Below are 19,760 nucleotides of genomic sequence, written 5' to 3' on the forward strand. Positions count from 1 at the left end.
ACGGGTGATCAAAAAGTCAGTATAAATTTGAAAACTGAATAAATCACGGAATAATGTAGATAGAGAGGTACAAATTGACACACATGCTTGGAATGATATGGAGTTTTATTAGAACCAAACAAATACCAAAGTTCAAACAATGTCCGACAGATGGTGCTTCTCATCTGATCAGAATAGCAATAATTAGCATAATAAAGTAAGACAAAGCAAAGATGATCTTTACAGGAAATGCTCAATATGTCCACCATCATTCCTCAACAATAGCTGTAGTCGAGGAATAATGTTGTGAACAGCACTGTAAGGCATGTCAGGAGTTATGGTGAGGCACTGGCGTCGGATGTTGTCTTTCAGCATCCTTAGAGATATCGGTCCATCACGATACACCTGCGACTTGAGGTAACCCCAAAGACAATAATCGCACGGACTGAGGTCTGGGGACGTGGGAGCCAAGCATGACGAAAGTGGCGGGTGAGCACACGATCACCAAACGACGCGTGCGAAAGATCTTTCACGCGTCTAGCAATTAGTTTTTTTTGCGCTAATAAAAACCCATGTCATTCCAAGCGTGTCAATTTTTACCTCTATCTTCACTATTCCGTGGTTTATTAAGTTTTCAAATTTATACTGACTTTTTGATCACCCGGTATATTCGTCAAAGTTTTAGCTTGAATCCCATCTTCCTTTTTGTTTACTAGTTCGTTTCCTATTCGTGGAACACATGGCTTTCTCATACCGCTAATCGTGTAGGACACACTACTTTCTGAAAGGTAGTAATAGGTAAGATGCACGGTGATGACAGCTGACAAGTAAATCAGTCCCAACTTTACACGAATCGATGCGCCAGACAGTAATACAGCAGTTGCGACCAACGACTTAACCTTCGGACGGACGCGCCTATGTATAAAGTGCGTCACTAACAAATGTCTTGTACAATTTCATTGTCAGTTTACAATTGCGAGCCCATACTGCTTCAGCTAACACGGTGATAGGTTGGGTTGTCACGTGTCCAAGTGAGCAGCAGTAACATAAAATAAACAGCAAACTAGGGGAGAAAATTTTACGATTTGTGCAAAAAGAAAGAATGAGACCCAGATTTCGAGCTACCGGTACAGTTCCACCGTCAGGCAGTTGTCTAAGAACTAATTATCAATCGAACAAGCGGATGCCTGGGCTCTGATGCAACTGCACTGTTTAATGCTTTGAGTGCGTCATTACTGTACACTTGTACGCGGCAACAGAGTGATATAATGAAAGTTTATTTCATTATTGGTTAATTAAACAGTGATGTTGCCCATATATGTTTACCTTGGTACGTAACAAAGACAGCTATTCTTTACATGTGTATAAAGTACGCCATGCGCTCTGCTCGTGTCTTAAAAAATGGCACACCCACTCGAAGATTAACAACCGCCCTCAAATTGATTTCAACAACTACCCAACGACAGTGCGACTTACTTGTCTTCCATGCATTCAAATTAAATGCATTCTTTCAGTGCCCAAGGACTATTGAAACGCGCACATGGATGTCTCCGGCGTTCTATGCCGCAGACTGTCTTGCCTATGCGCATATATCGGCCTTCAACTTCAGTAGGTGCACGGTATCACATTACATTCAGTAATTCTCTCTGCTCCCTCGTCTTCTCAGTACCCCATTTTCCACTCTATCTACCCACCTTAAAGTCTCTATGCATTTTACTTCCCACCGCTGATGTGGACAGTGAGATTCCTTTCTCGCACAGTCTCAGGAAGCACACGCGATAAGCCAGCAGCTACTTCCTCATTTATTCTGCTAGCAACACAGCACACTGAAATGGAACGTTTCGACAACGGTTACAACAACACGATTATTACACATTTTTTCATATGTGAGGTTGGCAGGAGTGGTCCGAAGGCGCCCTACTCTTAACTATTACGAACGAGGGAGCCTAGCGCTCAACGAGAATTTACACTGCGAAGAGATTATTTCAATGACGGTATTATCTTCATCACGGTAACTGGCTAGTCGATGGTGGTCGCTACAAATGCTGCGTTGGGATCACGAATCAGGAATTTATACACCCTCGAAAAACGTGATATTGGAGTCGAAGCAGAAAGAAGTATCCCTGACATTAATGATAATACCAAATATTGGTGTGGCCACTATGTTCACTCAACATGAACTCAACGTGCAAGCTAGTTATAAGACCTGTTGTGGGAGGGAGTGTACCGGAAGGGATCTTGGGTAATACTGTCGTGCTTTATGCTGTGACGTTTATCCTGTCAGTGCGCAATGAAAAGGATGGCAAACTCTGTAATTTTCAAGAGCTGTAGTTTCTGTTCCAGTGTCACTGATCATTGTCTTTTTAATGTGGTGGGGGGGTTACTGTACTCTTTCTAAATATATTTTCATCCTGCAAAACCTGATGGTAATAAGATACTGTTACTGTTTGGTCTTAACTGTTACTTCAGAATAACCAAACAGGACCCTGATAATACACAGACGTTGCAGTCTTTCCCGCAAACTAATGTACACCTTGATCCACTTCGACCACAAAAACTATCGTTACTGTTGATTGCAGCCTTAATTCTCATAGTTGAAATTGTCAACACAGGTAGTATTTGTAATGTAAGCTGGATCTAAGTAGCCACTAATCACAGAACATTATGATGCTGGTACACGCCGTTTTTTCCCCCACAATCTGCGGATGCTTTAATTTTTTCGTGTTTGTGTTTTAACTTGCGGATTCCGTCTACACTCCGCTATCTGTAACTTCACGGATCTGTCAGTGTGGAAAGTGCAACTCGAGCGCGTACGTCCATGTGTATGTCCACATTTGCAATACGCACAAACTTGTATGACATGGGGTACTACACGGTCTTACGTGAGTTCCTCTCCGCTCACAGATCGATTGCCGAGATGGCTCCCGACACGCCCTTTCATTTCTTCCGTCATTTCTGGTATATTCAGTACGATGCACAAGAAAGGCTAACGAAACTGACAGGTTTTCGCTCACGGACGATGCCACCATTGCAGACTCGTCATTAGCCTGAAAACTTGGAAGTTAAAAAGGGTTTGGTATTTCACGTGTGTGTGTGTGTGTGTGTGTGTGTGTGTGTGTGTGTGTGTGTGTAACTGAGGCCACTGTCGCCCAAGATCAGGTCGCAAACGCTTTTCTAATTCTTCTCTCGGCCGAATTTGAACTGAACTCTGCCAATTGCCTTAACATTTATTTAAAAATAATCGCACTGCTATAATTTTTCATTATTTATACACTTTTAAGCACAAACCAAGAACTGTATATGCACCCTAACTCTAGTGCGTATTTTGATTTGTAAGATAACGATGTAGTTAGAACAAAATTAACACCTCCACTGCTAGCTGCGGGCATTTAAAAAATGTCGATCGCGGAAAACTTCACACACACGCATCCTAACGGTTCACGCTAATGAAATTGATTCAGTGTTTCTAGACTTTCGGAAATTTTCCGATTCAGCACCACACTAACGGTTAGTAATCAAATACTTTCGCGCAAAATAATCTGGACTCAGAATCTCTTCACAGGCATGGGTTTTACAGATGATCCAGCATCCAAAATAACTTGCAAAGACCCAAGCAGTACTGTTCGTGTAGCGAGGTGTCACAGAGCCCTTGTTTATGTTACATATTAATGATTTAGAGAGAAGTATAAATTCGAATTTCAGTTTCCGCACTATTCACCAAAGTTGCGCTATACCCAATCAGATCATGGTCAAATATCAGCTTGATAACTCGTTTTAAAAGTAGAAATACGTAAACGCTTTGATCCTAACAAACGCAGAACTGAAATAATCCTTTAACTATGTGAAACAGTCACTCAGCAACGTTCATGTCACATTGTCATATTTCGTAAATATATCCGAGAGTAATAATACTCGGGAATATTAAGTGCAACAATTAGTCTCTTTTGTACATGAAGCACACGACAGGAATCGTTCCACTGATAGGGTACCAGAAATCTTACGATGCTTTTATCTAGGAAACTATAAAAGTCATTGAGTGAAAAAGGGTGATCAGTAAAAAAGGCGCACAGCGCACAACTAGTTGTTGCCGTCGACTTTCAAGCAGCATATTGAAGAAATACAAATTACTTACGTACTGTGTATCGTACAGCGAAATACGTGCTGCACAAAGCAATATACAAGGGTGAAGTATTACTGGCCGTCAGCAGCAAGCAACCACGTAAACGCGAGCAGTTGGCTGTGTAAGTTGACAGTCCAGCCGCTCAAGGTCAGCGTGCGCCCGGCCTGACATGCAAGCACCAGACCACTGCACTCTGCGCCACAGAGTTGAGCTGTTTCATATACGAAACGCATGTGTAAATAAAAATAAGAACTGCAACGCATCCTCCTCAAGAAGTGCTCGCAACAGTTGTGAACGCGTGTGTGAGCAACGGGTATCAGACATGATCCAGCTCCACAGCGTGGCAGCTTTCAGAATGATTGTTTCTTGTTTATAATTATACCAAGCGTAAATTTCAGGTACTGTTGTGCGGAAGGGAGGAGGTAACTTTAGCTAGCCAATGGTTCTGGGACTGCAGCGAATTCCAAGACATCTGTGGACATGCACCTTTTCCGTTACATGCAGAACGAATACGCTCTATTCAAACAAGAATACCAATGATATACTCCATTTCTGGGCTAAGATTTTATGGCATCTAATAGTTCGTTAAAAATTCGGTTTAATTTCCTTAACTGGAGTATCGTATTTCAGTTCCTTCTCCCTAAGATTATCTTATTTCAGATTTGTTCTCATTGTGCAATTAAAAACCTCCTAATAAGATACTTTGTTCTCGTTTGATATCTGTTCGCATTTTTGCTCGCATATCTTAACTGTATTTGGTGTATAGTATCTCGTGAATGTCCAGCCACGCCGTTGGAATCTGTGATACGAATTGTATGCTCAATTTTCTTCAAACTAAGTTTTCGAATAAAAGGCACACTTAAGAGTCGCCCCGTGCCAAGAGAGAGACGCATTTGTCGTGCAGATGATTGCCAGATTTTGCAGTCCGACGTGTATTCACATGAATCCTCTTTTACCCTGAGAACACTCTGCTGACAGCGTTTACGTTCCATTATTAACAAGAGCTGAACCTGACTGTCGGCATCCCTGCGAGAGAGGTTCCACAGTCGCGATCTACCGTCTTTGATGAAGCAAGCACAAGTTTATGAAATGCTAAGCTCCTTCAGCTGTTTGCCGTTACCAATCCTTGCTAACCTGCTACTACGCTGGAGGAGTACGAATAGCTTAAGGAATGCTAGGGATGTAAAGGCATTAATATCCGTTCTACAAACGGCAATGGAAGTGTGAAGCCTGAACTACTGTTCAGTACATGCGACGGACGAGCCCGCTGCTAGCTCATCGCTATGTTGATAAGACTGTGCTGTCTGTGGTAACATCGCCCTTGCAACTTGTCCCAGTGAGTATTTTTCAATAGGGCAATGCCCTGTTAATACATATCTCGCACAAATCTGAAAACTTCTCGAGTTGCGCAAATATTTGTTTCTTAGGTCCTGTTGCCGTCCATGTATAACAGCCGATCATCTGCCCACACGTGAAGAAAGTACGATGAACCGTGTACCTAGCGAGATGGAGCATATGCAGTTATTTTCAGGAGCTGGACCCATTCTCTCCAGGTATGGGGTTCAAATACCAGTCCGGTCATCCTGATAAAGGTTTAGCAAGGCTTCCCTGAATCACCCATCGTGCAACGCCTGGATGGTGTTTCTTAACACGCCATGGCCGATTTCCGTCGCAGCCTTCTCTAATTGAGCCAATGTAACCCATAAAGTGAACAATGTGTGTTAAGGGTACAAAGCACTGGGATGACTTCCTCCATGGCGATGACCGAATACCAGTAGCTAAAGCTTACAGGATTTCGAGCCATTATCTCAGTGCACCAACTGCACGTCAGATTCAACCATCTATTGCCCAGAGTGGACATCGACAGGCAATTCTGGGTCGGGTGTGCTCGATAATACGAGTCTATACTGCTTGCATAAATTTAATTGCAACTGAGACGTTTCTGGGCCTATGTATGGTGCGTTTATGGAATTTTATGTGTGTGCTTCTAGCAGCACATGTTTTGTATCCCAGTGTCTTATCGTAAGCCTTATGCCACTTGTGTTCTTGTTTGCCGCAGGAATTAACAAAACCTGATGACATAAGCTTGCAAAACAGCCAAAGTCTCCGAGGGGAGTTTTAGGGAAGCCTGATTCTTCCGAAAGTACAGCGAGAACTTATTGCCTGTACGTCATCGACGACGGACGACTACTTCTCTGCATCCATTTAGCGCATTCTCATGCACGTGAGCGTATCTCGACGCCCGGCAGGGCTTCGCGGCTCACGCCAGCCCGCACGCGAAACCAAAGCCTGTTACTGCATTCCGGCAGCTTCTAGCACCTCCTAACAAGTGGAAACTGCCTTGTGCAAGGTCAGCCAAGCTGTCGCCTTCGTAAAAATAAAGCAACTAATACATCAGTACCCGGGCTGTGCTAGGTTCTGATCCATCCTACATCTAAGCTGCATCGTGTACTGACAGTTGTAGTCGTATATTGGCCAACACCGGAGCTAATGACGAAATGACATTATCAAACGGAAGTATGCGATCTTATAAATGTTTATACAATAATTTATTACGTCTAGATCGTCTAATAACTAAAATTTTCACATTACCGATTTCGGCAATTTATTGCCGTCTTCAGATATTAATTCATTAGAAGGTTCGTTATGATATATAAAAATACAAGTTACGCACTCTGAACATCACGAAGTCGCATATAAAGTCACTGAATTACACGTCGTGTCGTCACATCGTGGAAGTACATAAAACGACCCACAGCTACTCATCAGCTAATCCAAAACACACTTCGTGAATGCAGCAAACGTTATGAAACATTTATCGTCTCCATGCCAGACTGTAAGGAGCGGTCAAATGAAAACGAGACAGATGGAAAACATTAAATATATTTTTTATTATTTCAAAAATAATCGTAACCATTAACACAGTCATCGCACTGTGGGACAAGACGCTAAATGCCTTCGTGGAAAAATGTTTGGACTGCCTATGGAACGGTAGTTGCACCCTGGCGTGCACCTCTTCGTCCGAAACAAATCGATGGCCAAGAACGCCTTTCTCCAGGACTACAAAAATACGAAAATCGTCTGGGGAGACATCGGCACTGTATGGAGGACATGTACGGACTTCCCAGAGAACCTTCTGCAGAATTCTCTAAACAATCTGGCAACATTTTGGCGGGCCCACATGTTGCCAAAGTTGTTCAGAGTACGCTGCAGAGGTTACACTGGAAAGCCCTTACACATTATGGATTCTGTTCCGACCCCTCCCCACGAGATTTCCTTATTTTTTGGAGCCCTGAAGAAAAGCATTCGTGGCCAGCGATTTGCTTCGGATGAAGAGGTGCACGTGTGGGTACAATCCTAGTTCGTAGGCAAGCGCAGAAATTATTCCATTAAAGCATTGACCGTCTTGTCTCCTAGGGGGATGAATGTTAACAGTTCTGGCGATTACTTTCGAAAAACGTTTACTTGCTTTTTCCATATGTCTCTCATTTGACTACCCCTTATACGTTTGCTAGTGAATACTTATATGTAATGTACATACACAGTAACCAACTGCCACTATAGTTAGCGTTAACTCTATGAAGTTAACACGTAATGACCATTTGGCTAATACACAAACGTCTTGATTTTGTGGAAAACTGAACTTGTAAGGGGGCAACAATCAAGCTCCGTTGGTCTGCTTTGAAGTTATTGGAATCATCGAAAGTCCTTGCCAGTAACTTCGACGCTTAACCCAATTGATATTTGTACTGAATCTACCTAGGGAAGTCTTTCTGAAATACGAGAAGTGTTGTTAAGAGTTAGCTTTTACGTCACCAAGGGGGACCCTGCTGGATGGTTAACTGTACGTGGAAACTTAATGCTACATGTTTATTACAACTACTGCGCCAAAATGCGAAACATACTACGTTTTGATGTGAAGACCGCAATAATAGATACGAGGGCGGTTCAGAAAGTAACCTCCGATTGGTCACAGTGCGGGTTGTGGGGGGAGTAGCGACGCCATCTGTGCGTTCACGCACTCAACAGGTCAGTCGGCATCAAGCCGTGGTCGAGTGAACGTCGTACCTGTGCTAGTTTAGTTTTTGTGGCAGTTTGAAATGTGTGCTGCAATAGAAAACCCCGCCAAATGTGAAGTGCGTGCTGTCATAAGGTTTTTTACAGCCAAAGGATATTCTGCAGCAGCTATTCATCGTGAGCTTTGTGCCGTGTACGGACCAAGAGTTATGAGTGAAGGAGTTGTCAGTGAATGGGTACTTTTATTTAAAAGTGGACGAGAAAACGTTCATGATGAAGAGAGGAGTGGTAGACCATCATTGGTGACTGACGAACTCTTTCAGACAGTTGATGCAAAAGTTCGTGAAAATCGACGTTTCTCAATGTCGGAGTTGTCTACTGGTTTTCCACAGATTTCTAAGACTCTCTTGTATGAGATAGTGACAGCAAGATTGGGTTACCGTAAGTTCTGTGCACGATGGGTGCCCAAAATTCTTACCGACCACCACAAAACTCAAAGAATGGCCTCTGCATTAGACTTTCTGTCACGTTATGAGGACGAAGGAGAACCATTGTTAAACAGAATCGTGACCGGTGACGAAACCTGGATTAAGTACGTGAACCCTGAGACAAAAGAACAATCAAAGATGTGAGCACATTCAAATTCGCCTACCAAACCAAGAAAAGCCTCGCAAGATTTTTCTGCCAGAAAACTGATGGCAACGGTGTTTTGGGATGCCAAAGGGGTGTTGTTGGTTGAATTCATGGAACGTGGTACGACCATTAATCAAGACGTGTACTGTGAAACAATAAAAAAGTTACGACGGGCTATACAGAACAAACGCCGTGGTATGCTGACTTCTGGTATCGGTTTTTTGCACGATAACGCCCGTCCGCACTCTGCTCGCAGAACAACGGCCCTTCTTGAGTCCTTCAAGTGGGACGTTATCAACCATCCATCTTACAGCCCAGACCTGGAGCCAAGTGATTATCACCTCTTCATGCATTTGAAGAAATGGCTCGGGTCACAGCGGTTTGATGACGACGAAGAGCTCAAAGATGCGGTCACAGGCTGGCTCCAGGCACAAGCGGGTGATTTTTATGCAGAAGGAATTTCAAAGCTTGTGAAGAGATACGATAAGTGCCTCAATCGCTATGGAGACTATGTAGAAAAATAGTGCAAAGATGTAGTTGTAAGATGTATATATTAAAATATTTTTGTTTAACTTGGTGTATTTTTTTAAATCAACCGGAGGTTACTTTCTGAACGGCCCTCGTAGAATGCCATGTGATACTCGCAGAATACATGTGGTGTAAGTCTAGAAAAATAATTGATTTTAGAAAAGAGGCGTATCGGATCTTTTCAGAGGAATAGCGAACGATGTCCCTAGCTGAGCTGTTTGTTGCCAAATGGCAGCACTTCACCTGGCAACTGAAACAGTTGTTAATTATTTCAGAATACAACTGAAGCAAGATCACACTCCGTGCTGTGTTTCGATGTTTTGCTGTATTACAGCGGATAATCATGACTATCGTCAGAAGAGTGTTAAAAAAAGAAGCTAAAATAGCATTTTAAAAGAACTGTGAAACAAAATTAATTTTCTGCCATTTGTATGTGCTGTTTTAAAACAACCTGTTTTGAAACCTACAGTAAAACTTATTTATTTTTCACTAATTTAACTTCGTGTTTTAATATTTTTTGTATTAAGTATTTTCGTTATAGGGCTGAGAGAGGAAATCGGAGAAACCAGTGAGTCGTCATTAAATCACAGAGGAAGAAACGAACACGAAATACGGAGCTCGGGAAGACCAATAACAAGAAAAGTCTCCGAAATAATGGTCAAGATTACACAACCAGAAAAGGAAAACTGACTATAGGGAAAGTTTTTATTCTGAGAATCTGCTCAACGCCGATTAAAATGCTCCTCAAGATTAACTGAAGGAAAGTCCATGAAGTGTTTTAGTCTCTGAAAGGTATGGACTATTCACAAAATATTTATCTTCTAGGACCATTGCAATTTTTCAATCATCAAAGAAATGGCCGGTAAATGGTTCTGTAAAAGAGAAATCAACGCCATTTAGGCGTTTCCTAAAGACGGCAAACCAAAGCAAGCAGGTTTACAAATAACTTTTTTTCTTAACACTTTCAGATATTTGATGGATGACAGTACCGTTGCGTAACAAAGCCACAAGTTTTTGCAATAGTTAACCCGCGTGGCAAGACCAGCCTAGACAAAAATTAATGATATTGATCATATAAAATAATTTCTTGCGTATTAGTCATTACACAAGAAATAAAAATCACACAAGGAAATATTTAAACGCAGATTTATATGTTTCCAAAATATACAGTATGCACAACTAGAAACACAATGAAGGACATAAAATAAGAGTAAAAGAGAAAAGCTATTACAATGGCTTTTCAACTAAATTTAATCTCTATTTAAAGCTACAATCAAAAGACACATGCAGCTTATGTCATGAAATTAACACGAAGATTTCAGTAAAACACAATGAAGCTAAACTGTTGTACATGAAAGAAGAAGAGAAGTGAACTTATAAGCTGCTCAGGCTACGGAGGATTTGAAATTTCATGCAGCAAATATTTCAGATGACATTTGATCTACGCAGGCAGTCCAGTTTCCGAAACTGTCCACATCATTAACATCCAAGTGCAACCTGTATGTGAACAACTTTAGGACACATTCATTTAACAGAACAAATGAAGATGTGAGGTATATCCTAGTGGAGTATATGAAGGAACATGCAAAACATTTCATTTCAAGCAAGTGGTTTTATATTCAGACAGCTGCAATCGACAGAATCTGAGCACAAAAATAACATATCAAATTTGTGTCAGGGCATTCTAACCTACTAAATGACATCGACTAACTTGATAGAAGTAAAGAATTGGAAATCAGTCGCAATTATTCGCCAGCTGACTGGGTAACCAGTGTGAAATGAAGAAAAAGTAGTTCAACTGAAGCTTACTGACATATAACCAGCAATAAATTGGAAAAAAACATTGTAAATCGAAAGAAAACTGTTAATAAGTTCATTAGCTGGAAATTCAATGGCGGAAATAGGAAAAAGGATGTGGATTTGCACTAAAACCTGAATCCTGACAAAATTTGATGAAATTATTTTTTCAAACAAAAAAAAAAGGAAGATCAGCAAGACACCCACCAGAAGAACATATTCCTTGCATTTCAAACACCAGTCAAACAAATTGCTCAGAATGGCGCAGTTGCGGGAAAACAATGATAAATGTGTGTGAATATGTAAATAAATGTTATCAGTAAAAGAACTGAGATGGCAACATTAAAAATGAAAATGTTACGTTTTACATTAATTATTTTGTAATAATTTTTAGCAGACTACTGAAGCAAGTCCATAATTTTCGTGTAAAGAATATTGTAGTCTTCAATGTTTGTTCTATGTATTCCATTCCGTATGGAGCAAGTGCAGCAGTTTCCTGTTCGCCAACAAGCTACTCTTAGGTTTGTAAAGTTTATGCTATTTTATTCTCATATCTTTCACTTCTATGTATCTGAAACCGTTTCTTTGAACTTGCACCACTTGTGTTCTGAATGCCTCGTATCTCTCTAACATTCTTCGATAATGACGGTAAGAGTTCAAGTCACTGAGTATTGCGTTCCAAAACACATTTCGATCATCAGGCTGCGGCTAACCTTAGCATTTTAAAGGGGAAACCAAAGCACCATACTGAACTGTTGAACTGTCCAGCGTTAGTTACAAGAACCTTCGCCAGAAAATCTTATTAAATAGTTTTCTTCTCATAGTGGTAGACGCGGGAGTACAAGCGATGGCACTGGATAACTTTCCAGTAATTGCAAGCACAGCCGGACACATTTCGGTTCCCAAATGAGCAGAAAAATTTATTTTACTCGAAATGGGTCGTAACATGGGTAACAATCTACTGGAGAAATACACTGACATAAGAAAATTGTCGAAAATACCGCTCATATTAACAATGCAACATCCTGCGAGATACTTTTTAGATTTACTCTCCTTTTGATCAATGTTCTTTGCGTAACTTTTCCGTAAGTGGATTCCTCAAATGCAGCGTAATTCCGGATGGTCTGCTGAAAATCCTTCTACGACAACCATACCCTCTTCACTGCACTCAAATAGTTCTGTAGATCTATGAAAAAAGTGGAAGGTAGAGTACCACATTAGGCGAGTAGGATGGATGTTCAAACAATTTGTACATCAAATCCTTGTTTCTACACTGTTACAGCATCTTTGTGAGAAACTCCATTGATACAAAGACGTACCTTTGTAGTTAAGGCCTCTTTTTCATCCAGCGGGTACGGAAGACATGGGTATTTCTCAGCTTCGGTAGTAATCTTTAAAAGGGCACTCATTATTTAGTGACGTCTGGAGGCTACATTCAGATCGGAAACCTAATCAATAGGAGTAACCACTTGACTATAATCAGTCTCGAAGAATAAAATATCTTCTTTTGGTGCAGGTCTACTTGCATCAATCCCCATTATCTGCATGACAATATTACGTCGAACAGCTGCTGTGTGTCATAAAAGCGCAGACGGCAAAGCGCACTCTTACTTGGGATCATATCTCAAACTGAAGTGCAATTGTACGTGCGACTGACATAAGCATGGCTGCGAACTGTGCGCCGAACAACATCCAGGTGCTACTTACTGAGAAAGCACTGCAGTTGTGGCGGCAGATTGCGCGAGAAGAAAATGTCCGATTCCAGTACGACGCCAGTTGATCTTTTGTACGAGAACCCATTTCTCTGTGGTAAGGATTGGTTACAACGGCGCCGGAGTTCACACATGACGGTGGCCGAAGCAGACAGAACAGCTGAGAGCGCGAGCCGCTTGGGTTCGCCGCCGCACCTACACGGAAGGTTACGTGTCACGACACCATGGGCTGGCGGCGGTCTGGCCCAAGGTTACGCGTGCTAACAGGATTGGAGGCCCCGCGCCGATACGGCACAGCTGATGGGGGCCGGGCTTGGGACGCGTGCGAAATCTGACGCAAGTCATGCGCCGCGCGCTGCAACTTTGTGACGACGGTACTAGGGACGAAAAAAAACCGACCGGTTAAAATCGATACCAGTGCTTTATTTCTCAATAATCTGTATTTGTTTGGTCTGTTATAACACATTTCATTTTACTGAAAACCAGGTATAAAACCAATGTATCGGTTTGCCATAGCAAAGATATTAAAATTTTTTGTTTTCGAAAATAGCTGTTTAAAAAAAGAGTTTGGTAGAGAATTCTGCGGCTTTTGAAAGATTAATATCGTCTTTGCACGATTTTTTTTCTGATGAAAGTAGTCAACTTCCAGAACAATACAGCATAGGTGTATTTATGAACAGACTGGACACAAAGTATTCTCCACTGGATTAATTCATTACTGAAATTTTAAGTGTTGTCATGTAATTGTTCCTGGCAGATCTTATGTTTTGCCCATTATCCGAACAATTCATCTGAATTTTTTAAAAGGGCGTTTTTCGTTTTGCCAACAAAACTCAATTATATTCAAATTCCCACTTAAAAAGTAATGATATATTTTACTAAAACGGCTTTTTCATTCTAAATAGTTGAAGAAAAAGATGCTAAAGATTTTACACAAAAGTTAACTGTGCCGTTTCTATAAAATAATAAAAAAGAGAATTAAGGCCTGAATAAACTTTACATTTCATTCATTGAACAGAAGTAAGTTTATCTGTCGCTGTGTGTCTACATAATATGCCTTTATCTGCTTGCAGCCCCTACTAATGGATAACTTAACACGGAAAATACAGCTCTCCAACCTTAGTTTTCACCCTGTATCATTGACTACTCATAATGGCCAAACAGTGGTATGAAATCCTTTACAACTTGATTTTTAACATATTTAAAAAATCAGGAGTAGGAGAAGACTAATTCTTTGTAGTATTCGAATTTATCATTACTTTTCGAGAACAGCACCGAACGGTGGAGAGACCATGTTTTCTTTTATGTACCTATTTTGATTCTATGCAACATGAAACGTATAACGCAAGAAACAGAAGGAGTCGTCTTTTTTTTCAATCTTTCTGCCATATCTACGTTTATTGTTTGAAATAATAGCAATAAAAAACAGAAAATCTTATTTCACAAACCGATTATTTTGAGCTATTTGAACAGACAGTTTAAACTGAAGAAGAAAATAACCGGTTTTACTGAAAACTGGTTGTTTCAGCGATAACCGCCATCCCTAGCCGGCACCTGCCATGGAAGCTAGGACTGTAGCGGAAATCAAAGTTGGAGACTGAGCGATTGGTTTGTTGCATGAGATATTTATTTACCCTTGAAGGCAAACTGAAAATCTTGCCAAGGTGGGCAGCGTGCAATCTCAAGTGGAGTACTGTCACACGCTACACGGAATTAATTACCAACTGGAACACAGGAGAAACTGGGCGTTCAGAGAATTTCTTATCCTTGTTGCCTATGTCGCTTCGCTAGTTATATCCGTACGACTAAAGGATCCTTCATAGACTGCGCCGGTTTTGAATCGCGTTGCGTATATTTGTTCTACATGAAATGTATTCGTAGTTGCTAATAAGGACAACCATCAGCTGTATAACGGAATGACAATGAAAATTTGTGCTGGAACCGGACTCGAACCCGGATTTTCCGCGTATTAGGCTGTACGAGCACGCCCCACAGCTGGACCCAAATTTACATATACCGTCAACCATGTGTCGACATCCTGTACTCATACATTCATTATGTCTATTACCGTAGAGATGAGACATTTTAATTGAAAGTAGCTTGCCCATTGTCGGCTAGTAAATAACAATATTGCAGTGCCTGTGTTCAGAAGTACGATGCAATTCCCTCGGGCATGCAACACTGCGGCGACCACAGCCAGTATGAAATACATGAAATGTATTTGCAGTTGCGAATACAAAGAACCATCATTTGTATAAGGGAATAACGACAGTGAAACTTTGTGCTGGATTGGGATTCGAACCCAGCTCTTTACGCTAGCGCTCGCCGTAACCGCTTTGGCTACCCGTGCACGAATCATGGCCAGATCCAAACTTCCACATGTCGTCCTTCCTGCGTCACAATCATCTGACGGTTGTTCGCTTACCAACTGCGAATACATTTCATCTGTTTCACAATAGTCGCTGCAGTGAAATACAGTATATTTTGTTTGTCGATTGAGCACATTGTTGTGTACCATTTCGGTGTCCATAAAAATTCTCTTGTCGCTTCGGTCTGAATTTCTCGCATTTCTTCGTTGTGTACCTAACCAAAGAGGAGAGGTTGACTACAGCACTGCAACTGCTAAAAGTGGAAACATTTTATCAAAACTGACAGTTATGCAGCAACTGCCAGATGTCTTCGCGCACTTGTAGACTGCAAATTAAGCACCTAATGAATTAACTGTTAGCAGACTTACTGCCAAGTTCAATGAAAGGGGTTCAACACTGAACACTAAGAGTTCTGGGCGCCTTCGTTCTGGACGATCTGCACAAAACATTTTGTTTGTAGCAGCCGTTAGCAAGAGCGCCCACAGGATAGGTGGTGGTGGTGGTGGTGGTGGTGGGGGGGGGGCAGACCTGGGAATATGGAATATTTTTAATATTTAAGTTCCACGTCCGACGCCGATAAAAACCTGCGTAATATCAGACTTCTATATCTTTTCTGGAAGTCCGCCTCCGTAGCGCAGCGGTAGCCGTACCGCCGAAGTGGCGTCAACTAAATAGACTTGCAATACGGCGGCCGAACCCCGAAGGAGATATCCCGGCCAATAAATGCCATACGATCATTTCATTTCATCTTTTCTTGGAAGAAAAAGATCTGACTGCACTATTTTTTTCCTTTTCCTGAGAGCTAGCCTCGGAGGGGGAGGGGGAAAGCGGCCACCACTTGCCCTTACCCGCGCGTATGGGCACCCTTGGCTGTTAGAACAGTGAAGTCGGTTCTTCGCCATTCACAAGAATTGGGAATGACTAGGTTTGCGACGTCCAAGACTAGGAAAGCCGAACTATGCCGCACATTTTGCCCTAAAAGCCAGAAAACCTATATATAGAGTGTCAGTTGGGTATTTTCAACCGTTATTCAATAAACATGATGAAAGACCTCAAAAGCTTTGACAAAATTTCAAGCTCACAAAACAGAAGAAAATGCTACTACCGTCAAAAACACCAGAAAAATTCCCTCAAATTATCAGAAATACAAAGCGGCAATATCGAAAGGATCTAATGAGTTCCACTGAAGAAAACTTCTACAAAACTAATACCAGATAGCATTTCAAAGCCTCTGATAAACATTACGTAATTACAACCTTCCCACACTATTGCTGAGAAAGATGGAAGAATAGCCCTAAATAACAAGTAAAACGCAGAAATCATGGCAGAAGCATTCAACAAGTTCTTGAACTGTGATGAACCTGAAAAGCTTTAAACAACAGACACATGCACCTCTGTAAAAACCAAACCCGAAAATATAAACCCACCTACAGTACAAGAAATAGAAATTGCACTTAAAGAAATGAGAAACTAGAAAGCATGTGGGGGGGAAATCAAGTGTTTGCGGAAAAGTGGAAGTATCCTGGTAAAACAACTGTCATCTTTACATATTATTTTACAAAAAATTTAAGCGACAAAAAATTTCAGATGAATGGACCTCAGCTATAATTAACCCACTTTGTAAGATAAGAGACAAAAGTGATCCAGACAACTGTAGGCGACTCTCGTTCTTTGACTGTACCAACAAGACTTTTTCCAAGATTTAACACAATTGGATCAAAGAACAGCCGGATAAGGAACTGGGGGAATACCAAGGAGGCTTCAGACCTCTGAAGCTATGCCGAACAAATAATTACTCTGAAATCAATCATGGCTTATTACCGCAAACGAAACAAGCCTCTCTCAATTACATTTACGGCTTCTAAGAACGCATATGATTCTGTTCAGAGACCCGCACTGTTAAAAAATTTTGAGACGTTTCGGACTCCAACCAAAATTAAACTGATACAGCTTACTAAATAAGTAAAAATTCTAAAATTAAGTCCTGAAGGGAATTTACTGAATCATTCTTGGTAAAATCTGGTGTAAGGTAGGGAGATGGCCTGTCACCCCTTCTTTTGAATTGTGCCCTTGAATACATAACGAGGGAATGGTACAAGTACAATACAAAGAACATTAAGATTGGAAACAAAAGGACGACAAAGTTTAACAACTGTTTGCTGATGACCTCGCTCTTCTCGCCGACAACATTCAAGAAACCAAACAACAAATACAATCATTAAAGGAAATAGTCCACAGTATTGGCCTTAAAGTATCTTTTGAAAAAAAAAAACAAAAAACAAAAAAAAACAAAAAACCAGAAATAATGTTAACCGAACCGCCAATGGCAAACAAAATTAGAACTGGAGAAAAACAAAACTTGTTGAAAAGTTCAAATACTCTGGAGAAATAACACACAATCTCAATGAGAAACCATCATGACAGTAGAATAAACCAACTGATTAAAACACATCGTATTACCAAAAACACACATAACAAAAATGCATCTCAATAGACACAGAACTGAAACACTACACAATAGTCACACGACCGCAAATAACATCTACTAGCGAAACTATATTCAAAACAACTAACACTGTAGCAAAAGACATTACTTAAAACAGAAAGGATAGTCAGAACATGTATAAATAAATATAAAAAGACGGAGTTTAGAGTATAGCTTCAAGTGAAACAGTTTATAAAGAAATAGAACCAGTGACAAATTACAATGAAAAAGAAACGGATCTCTTTCCTAAGACATTTGTAGAGGGCAATAGAAAACAGAAATAGCAGGAGAATAATCGCGAAGTTATGGAATAGTAAGAGCGGCATTAGATGGATCGCAGAGAGAAATGAGGACATCATCAAATTACAGACCACGATGGAGGCTTTGAAAGCCAAGACAGACCCACTCAAGATACTTCAGGGCAAACATATCACACTATCAATAAAAATTAACAGAGAATCGGGAGGGTGATTTCGGGGGAGCAGAGAAGGGCACAATCTGAAAGAACGAAAAAGTATTGGGCCAACAGAAAAAGCAGAACAACCTAATTCATAATATTAACTAAAGTGATCCAATGTAGGCCACAACAAATTTAAAAATAATCAAGTGCAGTCATTTGTTGAGAGATCAACTTTAATCATGTTTGAACTAGATGAACTCCCTGTAAACAGCCTCTACATTTCCCAATTATAATAGCAACTGGAAGTGCTCAGTCTTCTTCCTGAGGTAATATTGTGACAAACTAAATACATAAAACGCATTCGCATTGGCGAATATTAACAACAATCAACCGTACAATGGAGTAACAACAATGAAAATTTGTGCTGGACCAGGACTCAAAAGCCGCTTTACGCGAGCGGTCGCCTTACCAACGGCTATATGAACACAACTCAATGGCCAGAGCCGAACTTCGACATGTCGTCAACCATATGTCTAGAACCTGCACTAGTACAATCATTATGTATTAGAGCATGAAATCCGGGATGCCAGTTCCGGTCCGGCACAAATTTTCATTGTTATCCCATCACACAGCTGATGTCCACATTCGCGACTGCGAATACTTTTCATATATTTAACAACGGTTGCAGTCGCCGCGGTGCCTGTTTCTTCGGACACATGCGCAAATCCAAAGGATCACTGCGTTGTACTTCTGAACAACACATGCACTGGACTATCCTGGAACGGAAACAGAGATTGAATAACTTTGGCCATTTCAACTAGAGTTATAAAGAAAGAATACTTCTCGTATGAAATCATTTTATCAAGAACGTTACTTTTCTTGGAAATCAAATTGCGGAACTACTGATATGATAGTCTCTCTACAAGGCTACGAGCTACGCGCGAGCGTGATGCAGTGGGACGTGTTAGCATCGGCTAATTGGCACATTCTACCATACTCCGTCTCGCTCGCTCTTTCTGGGAGTACATGATTTTGACAGTATTTGGATCGCTCGATGTACGTGAAAAATGTGGGACACAGTCGTAACAGCACTGACTGGCATATTTATATGTCTTTATGGGGTATCTCCTTATTCCGCCTTATGGCTATTCCTCGCACTAACGTAATTAGCTTGGAACAGACCTTAGTCGTGCGTCCTCTACTTCATCGCTAAAAACCCAGGCAAGTCGGACCTTCACATATTTGGCCAGACACGACCGCAAAAACCTGGACACCTGGCAAGTACGGCGATTTCTCCAGCATGATCTCCATTACCACTTTTTCAGAATTCTGTTAACGCAGCAGCTGAAACAAGCCTCCCGTGAGAAAATGCGTCAGTTTGTAGCCCAGTTTCTGAGAAGGTGCTTTTGCAAGGAACATCTTTAGTGATGAGACTCACTTCTATTTGATTTGTGACTAAGCAATACTGCCGTATCTGATAGTCGGAAATCCTTGCGTTGTCCAAGAGAGGAAAGAAATGCATCCACAGCGAGTGATGGTTTACTGCGGCTTTTGATTAGGCGACATAATCGGCCCTTTTTTTTCTACAAAACGAAACTGAACAACCTGTGACGGTTCGTGGAAGCCTATATCTTAAGAGATTTTTGTTATCCTCGTTTCAATAAAATGAACGTTCAAGAGATGCGGTTTCAGCAGGACGGTCTCACCTTCACACTTCCCG

The 19,760-nt window shown here is 41.1% G+C and overlaps 1 protein-coding gene across 7 annotated transcripts in view; it reads right to left on the reverse strand.

Moving 5' to 3' along the window:
* The window catches only part of LOC126483675 (SUN domain-containing ossification factor), a 254,712-nt gene that overhangs the window by 19,593 nt on the left and 215,359 nt on the right, over window positions 1–19,760 (reverse strand). Inside the window, exon 1 of one of the 7 annotated variants that reach the window (XM_050106750.1) lies at window positions 12,782–12,973. The exons of the other annotated variants lie outside the window; for them this stretch is intronic. Within the exon in view, the coding sequence (XP_049962707.1) occupies window positions 12,782–12,920 (139 nt within the window). The 5' untranslated portion in view covers window positions 12,921–12,973. Of the gene's footprint in view, window positions 1–12,781; window positions 12,974–19,760 lie in introns of those variants that run through there. 7 annotated transcript variants of the gene reach the window in all.

This window comes from Schistocerca serialis, chromosome 6, assembly GCF_023864345.2.
Source record: "Schistocerca serialis cubense isolate TAMUIC-IGC-003099 chromosome 6, iqSchSeri2.2, whole genome shotgun sequence".
NCBI lineage: Eukaryota > Metazoa > Arthropoda > Insecta > Orthoptera > Acrididae > Schistocerca > Schistocerca serialis.